The 21,524-nt window shown below is 42.4% G+C and overlaps 1 protein-coding gene across 7 annotated transcripts in view; it reads left to right on the top strand.

The window, feature by feature from the left end:
* UTRN (utrophin) overlaps positions 1-21,524 on the top strand; it is a 438,418-nt gene that overhangs the window by 394,215 nt on the left and 22,679 nt on the right. For all 7 annotated transcript variants that reach the window (XM_048489265.1, XM_048489284.1, XM_048489276.1 and 4 more), the window contains 5 exons: positions 1,889-2,025; positions 2,111-2,149; positions 2,454-2,522; positions 3,632-3,697; positions 21,059-21,214. In XM_048489265.1, the coding sequence (XP_048345222.1) occupies positions 1,889-2,025; positions 2,111-2,149; positions 2,454-2,522; positions 3,632-3,697; positions 21,059-21,214 (467 nt within the window). The remainder of the gene's footprint in view (positions 1-1,888; positions 2,026-2,110; positions 2,150-2,453; positions 2,523-3,631; positions 3,698-21,058; positions 21,215-21,524) is intronic.

Below are 21,524 nucleotides of genomic sequence, written 5' to 3'. Positions count from 1 at the left end.
CCAGGTGACAAATCATTAATTTGAGCCAACAGAATTATTATTTAAGAAGAACAGTGCAAAAAATGAGGAAGGTGAAGATATTAAAAGATGTTTCAGAGCATAATGGAAAAGTCCCCCAAAGGCTTACATTTATAGTTTTCTTGAATTAAGATCAGGAGGCACTGCAGACTTAACTAGATTACATGGTGCTGGGTACAAAACAGATTTCAAAATGTATCAGAGAGGATATCAGAACAGTGAAGCAAAAAATGACCACTCTCCTTTTGAAATTATTAACTCCAGTGGTCAATCAGCTTCTTCCCCTGAACTGATTGAAACACAGATTTTTTGTGAAACACACAACAAAGTAAAACTAATAGCCCTTACTCCCTCCCCTTACTCCCTCATTAAAAAGCTTGCATTAATATTAGATAACATACAGTATCAATATTAGAGGACATGTAAAATCCCATAAACAAAATTCCATTATAATGCAGTTTCCTGCAGCTCTCTGTCTTTCCAAAATGTACAGAATGTCGAGTGTAATATTTTTGGTCCAATAGAAAAATTCAAGGGAACTTTCTGTATATTCGCTAAAGATCTTGAAAAAGTTTTGCACCCCAATTCAGGGGTGTTGGGGGTGGGGAGGAAATCAGCTCTTGAAACTGGCGTGGGGAAATGCCCCTGGCACAGGATTCAGACCTGTGCCACCCAAAAGAACCCAAGGGGGTTTCTTTAGTGACTGGAGGGGGGAGCTTTCTTCTTTTTGCTGCCTCCTTGTGCCACCTAGGTCCCCTCAGGATGACCTTACCCAGCAGTTTCATGTAGATGTTTAAAAGTATGGAGGGCAAGATGGAACCTTGCAGGACCCCACAGACCAAAGGCCATGGGGCTGACCAGCAGTTCCCTAGCACCACCTTCTGAAATCTACCCTTTAGTTAGGACTGCAACTACTTTAGAATGGTGCCTCCCAATCCCAGCCCAGAAAGGATACTGTAAACTATGATATTGAAAGCTGCTGAAACATCCAGAAAAATCATCAGAGTTGCAGTCCCTCTGTTCCTCTCCCAGTGCAGGTCACCCACAAGGGTGATGAAGGCTGTTTCAGCCCCATAACCAACCCTAAAACCAGATTGGGAAGGATGTAAGAACATAAGAACATAAGAAAAAGCCTGCTAGATCAGACCAGAGTCTATCTAGTCCAGCACTCTGCTACTCGCAGTGGCCCACCAGATGCTTTTGGAGCTCACATGCAGGAGGTGAAAGCAATGGCCTTCTGCTGCTGCTACTCCCAAGCACCTGGTCTGCTAAGGCATTTGCACTCTCAGATCAAGGAGGTAGCCATGGATCGACTTCTCCTCCATAAATCTGTCCAGGTTAGTGGCCATCACCACCTCCTGTGGCAGCATATTCCAAACACCAATCACATGTTGCATGAAGAAATGTTTCCTTTTATTAGTCCTAATTCTTCCCTCAAGCATTTTCAATGTATGCCCTCTGGTTTTAATGTAAACAATTTGCCTCATACAGGAACTATCCAGCCAACAAGCATTCAATTACCTTGCTCAATAATGAAACATTTTAGCCTGGTAAATAGTTATTGATGTCATGTCACCTCTGTGATATCCCTCTGAAGATGCCAGCCACAGATGCAGGCGAAACATTGGGAACAAGATCTACCAGATTATGGCCACACAGCCTAGAAAATCCACAACAACCAGTTGAATCTGGCCATGAAAGCCTTTGACAATACATTATTTTACTTATTTAGCGTTCAGCCTTTAGCTGTGGCCTTTTAAAGTAGTTTTCTGTACTTTGCCACTGGTCTTCAGTTAACGTGATAATATTATGTATTACCCAGTCCTAAAAATGTGAAGATTTTATTTGATTTATGTAAACATTTTCCTAGACAACATCAGGAGAAGATGTCCGAGATTTCACCAAGGTGTTAAAAAACAAATTTCGATCAAAGAAGTATTTTGCTAAACACCCTCGGCTTGGCTACCTGCCAGTTCAAACAGTCCTTGAAGGTGACAATCTAGAAACGTAAGTTTGAATACAGGCTAGTCTCTTCTATTTATACATTACAAGTTTGTCCTACATTTTTTTCTCTCCATTTTTCTTCTTGCAGACCAATTACACTTATTAGTATGTGGCCAGAGCAATATGAGTAAGTATGTGCAATTCTTGTGCCTGGAAGGCTGCTAGGTATAGTCTTCTAAGAATTTCTCCTGCATGTTTTTCTAAAATTAGTTCATGTTCCTTGGCATGCATAACTGCTCCTCTGCATCTCCTATTCATTCCAATGAAAGAAAAGCCTAATAAATGGTTTTCTTAATTGCTGTTATATTTACATGAACCACTTAGTAACATCAGCTACTTTTTGAATATTTTAAACAATTTCTTTTTTCAGTAAATGAAGTGTTGGTCAACTAGTGTTGATTTCATTTTCCCCCGTTGTTTATTTTGTTCAGTAGCCCTTCCCAGTCTCCCCAACTGTATCATGATGATACCCATTCCAGGATTGAGCAATATGCCAGCAGGTAAGAAGCAAAAACAAACAAATGATTCTAATTTCTGATTACACAAAATTGACTGAGGTTACAGAATGGAATTTTCTTTTAAATTTAGTTCCTTGGTTGCACAAACAGAAATATATTCATGACATCTTATATGAGATCCTCTAATGTCAACAGTGAGATAAAAATGTTTAATGTTAAACTGACACTAAGTAGCATTATAGTTGTCAGTGGTTTAAAACAAAATGGTAAATACTGCACACTGGATATATAATGTCTCTCCAAAGTCCAACTTTCCTTTCCATCTATCTGTGTCAGATTTCCCAAAATAAAATTATTATCCTCACAGGTGTTACTGATGTCTATGTATTGTTGAAAGCTTTCACCACTGGAATCACTAGGATGCTGTGGATTTTATGGGTTGTATGGCCATGTTCCCAGTAGTATTTTCTCCTGACTTTTCTCCTGCATCTGTGGCTGGCATCCTCTGAAGATGGAATGTATTTCCACATTATAATCCCAATTCAATGATTTATCCATATGGAAGCATGCACAGCACAGGAGAATTAGTTTAGTTGTGCTTGAATTCCTATGAGTTTGATCAGGTGTACCGTTAACTGAAACGACTGCTTGTGTGAAGATTTTGGCAGATGAAGCTGAAGATAGATCTTGACAAAATAGCTCTAAACTCTAGAAGATTAATCTGTTAGTAGAGTTATGTTGGTCTGACCTGAAAAGCCCCAGGCTAACAATTTTGTCAGATCTCAGAATCTAAGCATGGTCACCCTTGGTTAGAATTTGGATGGGCGACCTCCATGGACTACCAGGGTTGTGAGCAGAGGCAGGCCATGATAAACCATCTCCAAACATCTCTCACCTTGAAAACCCTACCGGGTCGTCATGTCAGCTGTGGCTTGATGACACACACATACACACAGACCTACATAAAAGGGTTGACATGATACAGAGAAAATGACTACATTTTAAATAAGATAAACATAAAAACTTAAGCAGTTAAATTATTTTAAATTATTGCTACTGGTTGGAGCAAGAATTGTCGAATGTGAAATAGACTCATATGGAATGAAGGTTGGTCTTCCTTCTTTTTGTCAAAGGTCCCATTTGTCTTCTAGGCTTGCCCAGATGGAACGGAGCAATGGTTCCTTTCTTACAGATGGGAGCTCCACCACAGGGAGTGTGTAAGTAGATGCTAACAAGTTGTTCATCAATTGGAGGGAATGAGTGGAGACCCACAAGAAACTTGTAGGAGCAGGCATCCCATTTCTCCAACCTTTGTTCCCTCCCCTCTCCCCCTACTTCTCTGTCTTTCATTGTTTCTCCCTTGCATGACCCCTTTGCCTTTACCATCCCATCATTTTTTCTTTCTGTTCCCTACCCCATAACACTCTGCACCACCCAATTACTATTTTTTCTCTGTCTTTCTGCCCCTACCCCATAACTTTTTATCTCTTTCTGCCCCACCTCATCATTTTCTTTCTCTCATTCCTCTCTCTCTCTCTCTCTTCCTCCTGTTATCACTATTTCTTTTTGTGTGTGGATGTGTGGAAACTCATATATTTGTTGGAAAAGAAGTCGGCCGCAGCCCAATTTATTTAACCATATAACAATAACCTTGAAGCTGGGGGAGCATAACAGAACACATCCTGGCCCCCAGGCAGCGAACCGCTGAACCTGGTTATAGGGCAGCCCCAGCTGACCCCTTAGGCCCTTCAGACAGAACCCCTGTCCGGCACATCCCCCAAGGGAACTGGAACAGGAAGTTACTAGATGCCACATGGACACAAACCCAATTTGTGATACCTCTTCCTGCCGGGCAGTGAGCTCTCGGCACAGCCCCAAGGCTTGCCCTCACGAGCTCTATCACCACCTCGGACCTCATATGGAGGCCCCCGATGTGGGAAGGTCCGGCATGCAAGCTACTGCCTTCCCAAATAGGATGTGCTCTTATGCCCAAAACCGCCACAGAGCAGTTAAACCAACAGCTCCCGCCCCAGCTTCACGAGCCCGGAGCCACCATTCCATTGTGTGCTGCCTGGCCACTGCAATATAGTACACCTCATGGTGTGTAATCAAATGTCCATCCCCACTCGGACAGGCAAACTCCATCTGGCTCAAATTGCACTTCCTGCGCATGGGATAACTCAGACTGTGGGATAACATCTCCGCCCATATCCTGTACCACGTGGGCTGCGGCCGTGCAGGTCTCACTTCCAAAGACCATAGCTACTGCAATAATGTGCGTCTTATGGCTTGTCAGCACACTCCCCTGCCCAACTCGGACAGGTGTTTGTCAAAAAGGCAAAATTATATTGTCTGGTAATGGGAGGCTTCAACCTGCGGGATAACCTCACCGCATGACTCCCAAACCACTTGGCTATATCCTTGCATCTCATATACATGGTCCAGTTTACGGCTGTTGACTGAGAACCAGGGCCTCCCCTGCTTAGCCCCAGATAGCTAGCAGGATCCAGCTAGAGTGCACTTTTGTGCTAGGCTCCACTGTACTAGGGCTGATAGCACTCCACTATGCCCACCTATGTGATAGGCATAACCATATTTTCTGGCCAATGGAGCCGCCGATGCAGCTTTCCAAGCTGTAAACAACTAGCCTGACAGCCAATGCCCCTCTGAGCAGGGATGATGATCCCCCCAGCTGTGGAGCCATGGCAAGCGGTGAACCACATCAGGAAACTTCCATATAGAGCAGTGGCGGCAGCACATCACATCGCAAACCATGTTGACCGAACCAGCTAGCATAACGATGGAGTCCCCACCGAGGCTCCATTTCCTTCTGATCGATGAGGCAAACCAACCGGCTCAATGGTCCAAGCTGTGTCCATTGATCCATACTCCAGTTGGCTGGCTCGACGAGACTAGATAAATAAATTAGAGAAAATTGAGGCTGAACATACGCCTTGTTAACTAATGACACCCATGACTGACCGTCCAAATTTGCTCTGGGGTGACTGTCCGATGCCACTGCCACGGCAGCACCTATGCGGAATGAACCCGGCCGAAAAAACCCTGGTGATAAAATCCCAAGCCACCACTAAGAGTAATAGCACAGAACCAGGATTGAGTATAAGATTAAGATTAAGTATAAGCAGGATCAACACTGTTGGGATATTCTCATAATACTTATCCTGGAGTCTACTTCAAACAGCCAGTGCTGTTGGAGTGAAGAGAGTTGCTGGAATCATATTCTTTATTTTAAATTGATTAATTTGTGCCATTAAGGTCAGAAAGATTGTTGTTCTAGCACTTTCTCATCTGAATAAGACGTGGGATACAATAAAATAAAACAAAATCTACCATCTAAACAGGGGAGACCCATCTCCGGTGAAAGAAAGTGCCTGAAATTGCTGGTCACAGAGCTGGGATCACAGCTGCCTCATTGACTGGGCATGAAGACCCTGCGGTGTGGATTTAACCCAGTTCACCAGATTAACATCCACCACTCTTTAACACCACCCACACTGGGTCGCAGAGGTGGTTTGCCCCTGCCTGCCATCATGTCACCCCTGGGCTTACTCCTTAAGCAACTGAAGTCACAGTGTGTGACTGGCCCAAGGTCACCCAGCAAGCTTCCATGGTGCCAGTGGGGGTTTTCATGTGGTTAATCCCAGGTCCTAGCCCCATACCTGAACCACTGAACCATGCTGATTCTGTGTGGATTAAATTTGTCCCTTCGTCAGGCTGGGCAGTTTGGAACCGGCCAGCCAGATCGCCAGATTGTCGTCACCAATGACATATTGGCAAAGTAAATGGCCTGTGGAACTTCACTTTTTAAAAAGGCGCTACCTTCTAGTATAACGGAACAGGAAGGGGAAGACTGAACCCACTGCATCCAGTAGTCAAGTACTAAAGGGGGAGACCTGGAGGAGTCCCCTAATGCCACAAGAAGGCCTCCTGGCCAAGCAAGATCAAGTAAATCACCCACCAATAAATACTGGAGGACTCCGTGCATGGTCGAGTGCTGTCCTAGTCCAACGGCTGATCTGGGGGCCAGGAAGCGGGAACAGTCCATCTGGTGACGAATTAAACTGTTGGCAATATCTGTGGTGATACCTGGAAAAGCCAGCCTTAAAAGAAATGCCAACTAGTTCACATAACAACACCAACTCCTGGGCTAAGTGCCCAACCCTTGCTAAAGCAGCTGGATAGTCACGCTAGGCTCTGACGGTATTATTTTTGCGTGCCATAATGAACACCGATGGCCAAAAGCCGTATGGTCGCCCTTGGACTGTGCAAACTGGGCCTAAAGGCCCTTTACAGTGCTACGACCCTGCTGACAAATTTGGGTGCTCTAACGGGAAAGCACATCCATGAGCGCTTGAATTCAAGCCCATAAACAACACTTGTCCTCATAAATCCAAGACCTGTGGAAAATCCAGTGAAGACACGTTCCCTCTAAAAGAAAACCCAGGGCACAAAACTTGGCAACGTGGGGAAACCCTGTCAACCGTCATTGTCAACAATTCTTCCTGAGCACTAGAAGGGAACATGAAATCAAGTAGAAACGATTAAGAAACCCTTACTACTTGCTTAAGACTGCACATGTACAAGAGTATGAGGCAGGAAAGTACATCTCATTTGTGCCGAGTCCCGACAACTTGTGATAAAACCCTGAGTGTCGCTTAGTAGGCACAGAGAGATGATCGCTTCCGATGGATTTGTACATGGTATAAATGTCAACATTGAACCATGTATAATTAACTTTATCAGCAAGGAATCTGCCCAACCAGAGCCAGACCCAGTTAACCTCTGAGCTCCGACAAGACAGGGTAATCTGGTCAGCCAGCTCCAGGCTTAATGAATAATCTATTTCAATATAGCTGGCTATGTGTCTATAAATCTTCCCGTTTTGAGAATTATTATCATTATTATTAATTATTATTATTAATTACTAAGTTATTTAAAATCTTGCTGTCACTTGTCTTAGGCTCAAGGCCTCTGACAAATTTGACAATATAACCTAGTGCCAAAAGAACCACACAGTAACATTAAATGCCGGTGTTTGCATCTCTCTGCCTTTTGGCAGGAAGCAGAAATCTTTTCCCTCCAGCTGGGTACAATCCCCGAGAATCTTGCCCAACATTAAATGGAAACAGCTCTGGTAAAAGAAATGGACAGTACTATGGTGCCAGGAAAAGGGTAGGCAATTCCTTTGCCATCTCAACTACCGTTTAGCAGTCCACCAAGGGCCCATCAGGCAAGCCCTGTCATCTTTAACATAGGTATACTTATCATGCTCTGCCCATGTAGTAAACCGTATTGAGATTTCCCGTAGGCCACAGACTGGGCATTCTAAAGACAAAGGATGCCCAGCAGGGCTGTTATGTTAATTGCTGAAAACAACATTTCTGTCCCGTCTCACTGAAGTATTGTCAGAATAGCCCAGCCAATTTCTTTCTCATTCAATTACAGCATTTAATAAAGGTGGTCAGGAAAATGGTGGCTTTAGTCACAGTATTTAATCATAAAAATTCTGCTCACATTATAAAGTATACATGCTAAATAGTTAAATGCCCTAGTTTTCATAGTGCCGAACTGAAGACCTGCACTTACCAAGGAAACCAAATGTTCATACTGTATTCTCCCATTTTTAATGTGCCACTTCAATCAGCTTTTGTGTAAAACTCCCAATAATCACTTTTCAAGCCTTGCTAACAGCCTACCATAGCCCTTTGCTATGTTCAAAGCCCTTCACATGCATTATCTCAGCCAAGAATCTTCTAAGTAACTGAACTTGTAGAAAGTATTGCAGGATATCCTTGAGGTATAGATTCTAAACCAGTTGCAATAGTTTTCTCTCACATACAGAACATTGCAAGGTGCCAGCATTAGGTTTTTAAATAGTAATATCTAGCATAATGAGCACCAAAAAGTACCTTCACCTTTTCTATCTATAATAGAAACATACATGGAAAATTTATGTGCTGGCAGCAGCTGCTCCCTTCCTCAAAACAGTAGCCCTGAGATGGGAACTATTTGTGCCAGCCACCAAAATGTTATAATCAGGTATTAGAAATTAGTCATAACTACCCCCAACTTTTCCTGTCTTAGAAAGCGCGAGGATGCGCCTTTTTTGTTCAATCTGTGCTGGATGGATCATAAGCAGATCTGTTAACGCTATCTCAGTAACCGAGGTACTGCTCAATCTGCGTTCAGCCAATAGTCACCCATGATTTCAACACTAATGTGGTGAACCATAAGCTTATGAAGTAAATATGGATAAACAACTCACTAGTAAGAATTTTTTGCGCTCACCTGGCCACTCCCTCCCACTTGGCCCCTTCTAAGACACAAGGCCTTTATTGGTCTGCAAAGCCTTTTACAGGACTCAATGGGGCCTGCAAGGCCTACACATCCTCCAGAGGCCTGCCAGTGCCTCCTAGGCCTTCGTGGGCCAGCCGGGCCCCTAATGGCCTCCTTGGGCCTGCAAAGCCTTTACAGCGTCCTGGAGGCCTACAAGGCTATTGTAGAGCACTGATAATGCTGAACTTCATTCACTGCTTTTGTAGAAATAGGCCCGAAACAGGAGAGGATAACACATAACTAAAGGCCATGATTAAAATCCCTCAAAATACCTAGCACGATGTGACAAAATGGCAATTTTTAAAATTATTATTGTTTATTTTTCTTTCCCCACCCTCACTTCTTCCTACTATAACCGGGGGGTGGTGGTGGTGGAACTAGGAGGCCAAGTGGTAAGCAGGCCACCCTTGCCTAGCCTAGTAACCTGTGGGAGTGAGACAAGGATTCCTGCGGTCAATGCCACACTGGCTAGCCCAATGGCCCTTGCCGGGGGGAGGGGGAATGAATGCACCATCAAAGGCTGCGCAGGCAGGGCCACACTGCCCTGGCCCAGAGGTTCCCTGGCATCAGAGCCACAACAGGGAAAAACACACACACACACCCTGCTCTTACCAGTAGCTGCAGCTGCGAGGCTCAACAGGCCTCCAAAACAATGCAGCAACTTGAAGCCAAGAGAGCCCTAAGCTCCTCTAACTAGCTGAGGGAAGGAAAGGCGGCTAATAACACCCTGCGCCTCACTCAGTCTCTTTCAAAGGCTTAGTCAAGGGATCCAGAGGGAAAATTCCTCTTTTCCATCCCTTCTCTGAAGCCAGCGCAGCCCTTTATAGGCTGCCAGGCCCTCGGCGCATGGCAGTTCCACGCCACATGACTGCCTCCGCCGGCCAGCAGGGAAGAGGCATTGCAGTCCTACCTCCTCCGCTGCAACGGCGTCGCCAGGCTGAAGCCTGGGACGTGATTTATTGCTACTGCACAGGAAAGTTTCTCCAATTTTTTTTTAAAAAAAATATCTGTTTTAAATTGTAATGTGTGCAATTTGGGAAGGGCAGGAACAAGCTTCTTTGAGTTCCACACTGTAGAAGGGACCTAATTAAACATTAAAATAAATAAAAACAATGCCACATAGCATAATAATCTAAACTTATCTTCTATATATATAAAAATCTATCAGTTCGTTTTTCTGCTGACAGGTAATTTGCCAAACTACTGGACTGATTGCTTTGAAATTTTCACACAACGTCGCATTCACGTGCGGCCAGGTTTTCATACTGTTTCCACACCTCCTGTTGTGTACATGTCACAACTGTGCCAGTTATTGTGTACATGCCACACTTGTGACAGTTGGAACCACAGTTCTGTTCCACAACACCGCCATCTGCTGGCCATCAAAGCAACACCCTCTGATACAAGGGAACCAACCATGCCTTCCTTGAAAACCACTGCCTTATGGAGTGAAAGGGATGGGGCGGGCTATCTGCACATGGCCCACCCACCCTAGTGGAGGAAGGGGAAGGTGAGGGAGGGTCCAGGGGTTTGCTGGACCAAACACTCTGAAATTTGAACACAACGTAGCTCATGCCTCCCAGCATGTTTTACGCTAGATAATTCGCCTGCAAGGGAAGGGAGTGAAAGGGACAGGATCAGCCCACCTGGACATGGCCCACCCACCCTAGCAGAGGAAGGGGAGCATTAGGGAGGGACCTGCAGGGTTGTCATGCAAGGGAACGGGAGAGAGGGAGGGGAGCGAGGGGCCCTTTGCCTCTCCCCTCCCTTGCAATCATTGTGCAATGACACATGTTCGAACCATTCGCTTCCCCTTTTCTTCCTTTTCCACTTCACCAGACTCCGCCACAGCAACGCGTGGCCGGGCATGATAGTAACATATATTAGTGATATTTATGGTGGATATTTATGGATATTTAGATAATATTTATGGTGGTTAATTAGCCAAAGGTATAATTTGGTAAAGAGGAGAGAATAATTGCAAAACAATTTTTGTTTTGTTGCTCAGAAATTTGTTGCTCAGAAAAAAAGAGTTTAGAATGAAAGTACAGAGTAGTTCCTGCTAGCACTTAACTTTTCGAGGTCAGTGTTAAAAGTGTTATTGTGTTGAATTACTTAGTGCAAAACCCATTTTAATGTTGTCTTCTTCTCTTTTATGTTCAGCCATAAATTGGGCACCAGCATTTAGGGACAACCATAGAACAGAGTTTTGATCTCAGAAAGTAATAAACATGAGTCATATTAAATGGTTTCCTTTACAAGCATAAAATGTCATATCTTTGCAACTTCTATGTAACTTTTGGTTTTCAGAACTGGATGCAGCTAGGAAATAAGCTTTTGCGTGAATTTTATCTTGGTAGCAAAATATAATGCAAATATGTTTCAGAAAAGTAAGATTTGATCGAAGGATTCTGCTTCTCCTGATGGTCAACCTCCTTTCAGAACTGCAGCCCAACTTTGTAAACACATTTATACCAGGAGTCTTTAAGGAAGAAACCACTTCCCTTGTTAGCAATGTGCAATATTCTGTTAGCGATGCCAGTATCCTTTAGAAGCAGGCTTGCTGCTATTGTGGCTGGATGTCCTTTTGGAAAATGTTTTTAACTCATTATATAAACAGTCGAATCACATTGGGATTGAAGAGAGATCCTGCTGGGGGGCAGTTCTGTTAACAATATGTTGAAGTATGCTGTAGGAGGCTTGAGTATGCAGCACTTAATTGTAATCTTGTTTGCATTCTGTCCTTCCTCAGAGGAAGACAGGATGGGTAGAAGAGGTTGCTTTGAGGTGGAGCCAGGAGATGAAGGCAATCCCACTGTCATGGACAGCCCCATCCAAGCAGTGAGATGGGTGGCTGTAGTGCTGCCACTGTGCTGCCCTGCTGTTTCCTGAGAGGCTTCCCGGTGCTGTGGGAAGGCCTGCAAAAAAAAAAAAAAACAGCCTACCCACAGCCAAGAAGAATTTCCCGCCATCAGCATAACCTGGTGAATAGCCAGGAAGAAGCTGAATAATGTCAGCTCCTTCCCAGCCATACCCTTCGGACCACCACCCCCAACACCCCGGCACTGCGCCAACAGTGGCAGGAGAATTGGGATGCTGCGGCAGCCTCCCACACCATGTCCCAGTACTGGGGGAGGCCAGCAGTGACTATTCTCCAGCATTTTTGCCTCAATTCCAGGATAAATGCTCCAGGGAGGCAAACCCGCCTGAGTGAGGGTGTGCTACTCCCACAAACCCTTCCTCCCCCTTTGGATGGGACTCTTGGTGACCTTCTTCCCAGAGGTCTGGACAATCAAGACACTGTACTAATTCCACAACACTGCCTCCCAGTTTAACAGGGAGCCAGCACTATCTCTGCATAAGCTTGTAGTTGGTCCTGAAGGAACTTTTCAAAAGTTTGTTATTCATTTAAGAAGCATAAATATGCTTACATACTTTACTTTGCATCCAGTTGTGATGAAAAAGCAAAGCAACTTACAGAAGGAATAAGTTTCATTATGCCTGGAATTCTTTTGTTAGATTAAACTGGGTATGAAAAGCAATTTTCTGTATTGAAGTAATTGTCAAGGAACCAATTGTCAAGAAAATGTTCTTTCAAACATTGGTTCAGGCTGTAAGGCTTAGTTAAAACTGAAAAGTTTTCAAGCTTGAAACCCAGTGAGCTGTTGATTTCTAGAAACAAGAAGGAGGAGGAGGACGAAGAGGAGGAATTTGGATTTATATTCCCCCTTTCTCTCCTGGAGGAGACTCAAAGGGGCTTACAATCTCCTTGCCCTTCCCCCCTCACAACAAACACCCTGTGAGGTTGGTGAGGCTGGGAGAGCTCTGAAAAGCTGTGACTAGCCCAAGGTCACCCAGCTGGCGTGCGTGGGAGTACACAGGCTAATTTGAATTCCCCGGATAAGCCTCCACAGCTCAAGCAGCAGAGTGGGGAATCAAACCCGGTTCCTCCAGATTAGAATGCACCTACTCTTAACTACTACGCCACTGCTGCTCTAAGAGAACTCAGTGTGGTGAGTGTACCATTTTCCTAACCACTCTCCAGTATGGGAAACTGTGAAAATACATTCTAACTAGCAGAATGAAATTATACTGGCAGAAGACCCTTTGTAGATAGGGGGCTGGATTTAGCTGCAGATGGGTCTGGTCACATCAACAAATTCCTCTAACCCACACATTATATGACTAACAACAGCATCCATGGTTGACATCATCAACCACACATACAGTATGATTCACTAAGAGCAGACCAGGACAGGCATAGAGCTGGACATATACCGGTAGCTTATATCCTTCATTCTAGTTCGGTCTCTTTTTTCCCTCTTTGAACTTGTCTTGTGTGTGTCTTGCTCATTGGAAACCTGACTGATTCTGGAGTAGACTGGACTTTGAGTGCTGAAAGAAATCAACCTGTGTGGTAACATTTGAACCAATGCTTTAATTGTGTTAGTAAGCCCTTTTAAATTTGAGTTTTTATTTTATATTCTCACTATTCACTGTTCTTCTATTCATATTCCTTGAACAATTTTAATTAATTGTATTTTGTGATGTCTTTGACATAAAGGGTCTTTGATCTAAATCTAGTTCTTTGACCTGAATTGGCTACAGCTACCAAGTTAATTTTTTTTGTGAAACTCAGTTTGCAAGTGTCCTGCCTTGCAGGGGTGACTTAGGTTAGAGGCTTGTCCCTTAGCATCTGGCTGTTCGGTTAAATAAATTGACTGGTGGCAGATACCTAGCTCAGCTGTGGGGATTCAAGTCTCAGGGCTTTGTAATTTGCTTGGTTTTTTGGCCACAAGCAGAGTGTCCTTGAACGAGGGGTTTTTGGAACGAATGAATTTGAAGTATGAGATTAAAATTTTCTGTGTACTAACCATCTAGTATTTAGCCTACTTTGAAGCTGAATGAGTTATTTCCCATGTCTTTTCCCATGAAATGTTATTCCAGAACTTCACTTGCTGCACGTAGTATACATGCCTATTTAAATACACAGCCATGACATTTTCCCTTTCATAGACATCTTTGCAGAAGCTGCCGTCAGGGGTAGTTTTGCATTTAGATCAGCTTTCTTCCAATTCTGTATTGGGCAACTCAGGAAATGAATGTTCTTTCCAATTATTATTTTCTAGAAAGGAAGATTTTGATTGTTGCCTAAAATTAAATTACAATATTTAGAAAGTGATAATTGTGGGTCACACTAACTGTTCAATCCTATGAAGAGTTACCCCAATCTAAACCAATTGAAATGGACTTAGACTGGAGTAACTCTACTTAGGATTGTATTATAACTTAGATTTATAGCTGTCTTTTGTATGGCGTACTAACAGATCTATAATCAGTTGTTGGCACATAAGTTCTGATTGCTAGAACAATATTCTTCAGACCAATTAGTTGACAAAGCAAATGATGGGGGCAGGGGAGAAACAAACCTGATTCTTTTCTGTAAATAGATTCTTCCTTTGTCAAGTGTTCCTTCACTGAAGGGCAGCTTTCAGACAGTTACAGTATATGCTGCTTATAATAGACAAATCAATAAACCCACTTCTTTGCCTCTGTACAACTTGTGAGGTTGAAATAGTGAAGCATAGATGCTCTGGACTTCAGCTTATTGTGATGTGTACTGTGGTTTATTTATCTCAATCTTCGGCCTGTTACTGATGCTGGTGCCACCATAATTAAGGGCTTGACCTAGGTTTATTTTTGAAACTGTTCTTTAGAGATGACCCTGAAGCCTTGGAAGATGTGCGACTGTGTGAGCATGAGCATATGTGTTTTGAATAGCCCAACTCCAGCCCCATAAACAAGTCACATAAAAAAGTTTTGATAGCTACCTTACCATTTATATTTGACTTCAACTCTACTGCCTAATAATAAAGACCACTGATATCTTGCATTACATTTTTAAAAAATTAGGATAACCTTGAAGTTCAATCCTGCGTACCCACCTAAAAGTTTATTCTCTGCTCCTTAAAATAATGTTGTTTTGGTCATGACTGGATGTTCAAAAGCAATAGTTTGTAGCCTATAATATAAGGATCTATTTCAGATTATTTCAGCAGGGATGATGACTGTAATCATATTATTCAGTGTAGTTTAAAATTATTTTACTATATTTCTTGTTCACTCAGCAGCTGAGTGTTCATCATCGTATCTTCAGTGCAGCCCTGCATGGGACTACACAGAGACAAACTGGCTATAAAGAACAGACCCAGAAGGCTTCTAGAAGCTTTTGAGCATTTGGAATACTCTCCCCCCTACCCTACAGAGCCAACAGCAGCTGGTTTCCCATCCAAACGATAAAGTGAAAGGAGGTGGGGAGAGCACTCTTCCCTCAGTTCTCTCTGTGCCACCATGGAGAGTGGAGCCACTTCAATGAGTGCTTCAATTTACCTCAGGATCTTTTCTTCTGTGATGATGACGTTATTCAAGAAGTGTTCCAAGTGTGCCAAATGTGGCACTAAGACATCTCAGAACAATGAACATCTACAAAGCCTCTTCTGTCTTGGCAAGACTCATGGCTCTGATATATGCCTATTTTGCCGCCTTTTCACTCTGGTGGATATTGGGTGGATATTCCCTCTAGCAACTCTTCAAAGAGGACTATGCCTTTTGCCTCTTCAATCCCTATAATTCCATCTGGGCCGTCTTCTGATGGAAATGAGTATACGAGTTGCTTTGGAGCTTCTATTAAGAACGCCAAAAAGAAGGTTAAAAATACCTCTTAGGCCAAGCCCTATCTTCCCTACCACAGGACTCATCACCAGTGCTTCCAAGGCAGATCCTCTTGTTTGTCCCTCAGATATATGTTCTCAGCATTGATCACCATTGTATCCTTGATGTTGAGGCTGTTGCTCGCACATCAGTCTGAATTTCTGATTCATCAATCCAGCATCTCTCCTTCACATCCATCTCCCTCATCTTCTCCACACTGAGATATTCCATGTCATCCATCCCTTCAATATCATTCATCAAAGTCTCCTCCTTGGAGTACAGGAGTCACTCGTTGAGGCTCCCACTCACCTCAGTCCATTGTCATTGTCTCCTGTCAGACACTCTAGCAGCCCCGCCAGTCTCCAACTCCTTCATTGTCTGAGGGCACTTTCCCCTATGTTCAACAGGCATTCATCTCTCTTGTTGAGATGTGATATTTTTGAAGTCCCTTGGATTGAGGAAAAAGGTCAATGACAGGGGCTTGTTTTTCTGGTAAACTGCAAGGTTTCCATCATTCTCACCAGTCATCCTATTCATTCTATTTGGGGATACGTGTATCTCCAGCCACCCATTGAGAGAGGCACCCACTTATCAAATCTCTTCATCCGATATAATCAGTACAGCTGTTTTCAATGTCAAAACATGATAATTCCATCCTTTCCCCACATCTCTGACAAATTCCTGTCAATATTCATTCTTCTGACTCCAAGGATACTTCCATGCCTTCTCCTGAACTTGACATTATCAAATGTTCCTTTGGGAATGCATGTCACAGCTAATTGACTCCTTACCAGAAGATTGAAAGACTCCGGGTAAAGTTTTAATTCCTGAAGGTTCCAGATTTTGGCAAACATGCTTTAAATACTTCAAGGCATGTGACTAACAATGCCAGTTGAGTCATGGCCTCCTCAGTTGTCCCAAGGAGATACACTTGACTCAAGGCTTCTTCATTACCATCAATACTAGGACCAGAGGGGAGGATTTTCTCCTTGAAAGCAAGACCTCTTTAGTGAGGAGACAGACACCATTCTAGGTAGGATCAGAAAAAGTCATCTCACTTCAAAGTCCTAGGGTATTACCTCTCAGACCACTGCACCTTTCAAGCAAAGGTATTTTTCATGTCATTCTAATCACTACTGCTATGGTAAACCTTATCATTACCAACAGTCCCATTTCAGATCTCCATCCATTTCCTGGCAACAAGGGAAATGTTCCCACCTGAGGTAGAAGGGAAGACTGGATGGTCAGTCCCCTAGTGACCCCCATTCTAGGGGAGAACAGGTCTTGTGTCTACAGGGCTCTGACTGCCATTTACATGACTATTTGTCACTATTTTCTTACTACTAGTCACTTATTACTCCAGATTGTTGGGTCCTTTCTATAATCAAGTTTGGTTACCATTTACATTTTAAATCTATCCATCCCTGTTTTTCTCCACCTCACTTGAAGTGTTCTTTAACTCTCCTAGCAGCTGAGATACCCATGCTGCTCCAAAAGGGTGCCCTCAGTTAACTCATTCTACCCTTTTCTGAACTGGGATTTTTTCCCTCAGATTTTTCCTCAAAGTGGTGGGGAAAGGCCTATTTTGGACCTCAGATGTCTTAATAAGTTTCTACACATTAAGTTTCTACACATTACTAACTTCAGAATGTTTTCCCTTCCAGTCATCCTCCCCTTGTTGTTAGCAAAGATTTGATTTGCAGTCCTTGACTTAAAGGATGACTTCAGGAGAGATGAAGCTGTTGGGAAAGCATAAGTGCAGTCAGTATTTTAATGACATAGTAAGTGAGCTTGCTACTCTCCCATGTGGGACTGCACTGAAGACACGATGATGAAAACGAAGTTACACTTACCTATAACTATTGTTCATCAAGTGATCTTCTATCAGGCATGCTTTTCTCCTCTCCTTCCCTCCTTTCTCTGCTGTCAGCTGCAATGTCTTATAATGGTGGTGTTCCACAGCAGCAAAGGGAGAATTGAGGAAAGTGCCCACACTTGGCTCTGGATAGGAAAGGGGAAAGCACTCCAAGCACTTAAAAGCTTCCGTGGTTCTCAACCTTCCTAATGCCGCAACCCTTTAATACAGTTCCTTATGTTGTGGTGACCCCCAACCCTAACATTTATCCATTTTACAGATGGAGAACACTGATGCAGAGAGTCTTAGGCAACCCCTGTGAAAGGGTCGTTTGACCCCCAAAGGGGTCCCGACTCCCAGGTTGAGAACCACTCTTCTAGAAGCCTTCTGGTCAGCCTTCACCTGCATAATCCCATGCACGCCAGCACAGAAGACACTTGAAAAAAGACTAAATTTTCAGCTAATGACAATGTGGTATCAAAATTAGCTATACTCGTAAGAATTGTGTTGTTTACTGAAGAAAGATAGTAGGAATTCTGCATGTACTGGGCTAATTTGGAATCTGCTAAATAAAAAAAACTGGATTTCACCCATATTTTAACAAATTTATTGTTATATTATGCATCTGTTATATTAGGAACATTTCCATGTGGCTGTACATAACAGTTTTCCCCACTGTATCCATGCTGTGATACCTAGACCAATAAATCTTCCTTGTATTTACTAAACTTATCTATCCACAGCAAAACTTACAATCAATATCCAATAGGTAATCATGAAAGAACATTAATCTCCTTCTCCATCCTCTCCCTGGCCATCTCTCCATTCCTCTCTTTCTCTGTTTATGCATAGGCAGACGCGTTGAGTTGTCTGCAAGCAATCTTCAGCTGAATCAAAACCCAAACTTTAAATAATTCTTAAGTGACTGCTATTTTTCAGTCAACGTGACAAAATTTGCTTAATTTATTATAACAATTTATTGTCCCTGTGTGTATGGTTAGCCAGAGAAGAAACAGACTGTGTTCAGAAAGGAAGCCTGAACAACTTAAGTTTTTTTTAGCTCCATCTGCTCTCCACTATTGCTGTCCACCAACAAATAGTCGGACCGAGAACTGCCTTTGAAGAAAGCTAAGAATAATTCTAATCAGTTACCATCGACTATCATGCATTTTCTCAATGCATCTTCTCTATGTTAATGATTTTTTCTCCTAACTTGCATCTTCTCAATGCATCTTCTCAAAGGTGACAATTTCTTTCACCTACCTGTCCATCTGTTCCTTATCCTTGACACTGAGGTACTTTCCTACAGAGGGTTTGTCTGCTCCCTGCCGAGATTTACTTATTGACAATGGCACCAAACTCCTCTCCCATCAGAGAATTCCATCTCTGAGGCAGTCACTCCTCCATCAGACAGTACCTTTGAAGTTCCACCTTCTGAGCCAGTTGCACAACAATTTAGGGGCACCAAGTCACAGGTCCCCTTACAAACCTTCCAGTTTCCCAAGGGGTCCACCTCAAGGGTGGTATCCTTACCCACCTATGTTTATGTGGCACAGAGAGAAACATATCTTACCGAGACATGCCTCTGAAGATGTCAGCAATAGCTGTGGGTGAAACTTTAGGAGAAAAAACTAGCAGACCGTGGCCATGCAGCCTGGAAAGCCCATAACAGCCATTTCATACCTTCCTTTGAAACATCCAAAAATCCAAGGCTATTCTAATTCTTTGTCTAATATCTGTTGTCTCAGGAATAGCTCTGAATCTCAAATAAAATGCCTTCTCTCTCAACTTCAGTAAAGCTAGTGTCCAATTCTGTTTCCAACACTTTATTTAAAACTCCCGCTTTCCCCTCCATTTATCATTAGTTTATTTCTCAAGAGATTTGTATTATGGACCTTTCTATTTTTTTAATCTGTGCTTTCATTTTTATAAAACCTTTGGTCTATTTTTGTGAACCTTCTCTTCATTTTTTTTCCAAATAATTCCCATTTGTCTGTCATCTGATCAAAAAACTTTTGTAACATTTCAGACATAATAATTTTTTTAAAGGGTATGTCCAAATATTTTTTTCTGGTAATAGCCATGTTAGCTTATTTAAAAAAGAAAATATAATCAAAAGCACACCAGTCTTCAGCAACTGCAATGAGATATAAACAATTTTGTGCCTTAATTTGTTTACATTCCAAAGATCACCATAGCAACCAAGTTTCAGAGCTGAGCTTTTGTCATTCCAAGTCCTCCAGTAACCTTTTACACCAAACAAAATAAACAGTCCATGTAACTTAATCTTCACAAGTAGCAAACTTCTTCCAAAGCACTTTAGTTGAAAAGAAAAGAAAAACAAGCATAGTAACTGGGCCCCCTTTTCTTTTTTCCCCACATACAAATGAAGAGGAAAAAGACGCCTTCTTGCGTTTTCTTTTTAATTCACTTTTTTTGTCAATTTTTATTACATTTTTAAAGATTCTATTCTATTTTTGTAATTTCCCACAAAAAAGGAATATTTCACCACTAGGTTATTTTTCTTCAGCATAAACTATATGTCTCTTTAAGATTAATTGTCTTTCATCAGGTAAGAAGTGAGGGTTGGTCGTGCTTAGTGTCTGAGGTTTTTTTTCATCATAGCCATGATCAGTCAATCGAATGAATCCCTGCTTCTTAGCTCTGAACTCCGGGGTGAAATGCAACAGCCTCCACTTTTATGGTTTACCCAAGAGAAGAGCATCTTGAAGTAATGTGGGTTATGTCCCAATCTCTCTTTAGTTCAGAGTGATTTACTCAACTGGAATGAACCCTTCAGCTGGCCTTCCAGTCATGATGTTCTTCCGCAGCTTGCAGAGGCATCAGCACATCATAATACCTCCACCGGAAGCCCATACCTAGTTCTGACAATATTAATCAGTTTTTCTCTAGGTATTTTCTCTTCAATAAGAAATCTGGGGGAAATGTCCCATTTTACTTGTGATTACCTGCTGTACACCGCCCAGAGCCCTTCGGGGATGGGGCGGTATAAAAGTTGAAAGAATAAATAAAAAATAAATAAATTTTGAACCTTAGAAAGCTCAATAATTTTTTAAAGCTCAAAATTCACAATGGTGTCATAGCCAGAGGCTATTCCTCTCCTTAAGAAAGAGATATGGTTCACGATCCTGAACCTTAAAGATATATATTTTCACATCTCAGTTCATGACTTCTACAAGAAAGATCTTCATGAATACACAATGTACCACTTAGCCTGGTCACAGCACCCAGAATTTTTACTAAATGTAGGCTGGCTTGCTCTTGGGTCGGGAGAAGATGGACGGAGGAGGGGATGGAGTGTCGCCAGCTCCATGAGGGTTTGTCGTTGCGACATTCCATCGCTTTGCCATTTATTGGTAATATGTGTACTGAAACATGCTTGAACTGAGCAGATTCTCACCATCCATCAAATAATGATTAATGTGATCATTTGTGATATCTGAGTTTGTCTTCTTTTATCTAAGCCCATGAAATCTGAGTTTTGCATCTTTTAGCAATAACTTACACTTTGTTGTTATTCTATATATCATGTAAATCCAGCCTAATTTTATTTGTGCTTTCTTTAAACAATTGACATCAATTTAATATACTTTATATATATAAAAATATTTATGCAAGTCTCTTTTGTCACTAGGGAAGATGAGCATGCCCTTATCCAGCATTACTGTCAAACTCTGGGAGAATCACCTGTGAGTCAGCCACAGAGTCCAGCACAAATCTTAAAATCAGTAGAGAGGGAAGAACGAGGAGAACTTGAACGTATCATTGCTGACCTTGAGGATGAGCAAAGGTGACATCATTTTTGTATGATTCTGCTGGGCCTCACTAATACATGCTTATATATGTGAAATGCTGTCATATAAAGAGCATCTTAGTTGTCATTTCACAGTCAAATCATATTGGCTGTCATTGAGATAATGGAAATAGAGTGAAAGCATGCCCCTACAAATCTGGGACCGGGATAAGGAAAACTGCATCTTAATTTGTCTTTTAATCTTCCTGGCTGTTCCTCAAATGTGTGCATTTTGAAAAAATTCAGTAAAATTTGGAATTGAGGTGGGGGAAATTTCAATACCATAATCCTTGACTTTTAGGTATCC

The sequence above is a fragment of the Sphaerodactylus townsendi genome, linkage group LG01 (assembly GCF_021028975.2).
Source record: "Sphaerodactylus townsendi isolate TG3544 linkage group LG01, MPM_Stown_v2.3, whole genome shotgun sequence".
In the NCBI taxonomy this organism is placed as follows: domain Eukaryota; kingdom Metazoa; phylum Chordata; class Lepidosauria; order Squamata; family Sphaerodactylidae; genus Sphaerodactylus; species Sphaerodactylus townsendi.
The sequence above is the reverse complement of the archived record's forward strand: the minus strand, read 5'-3'. Positions and strand labels throughout refer to the sequence as shown.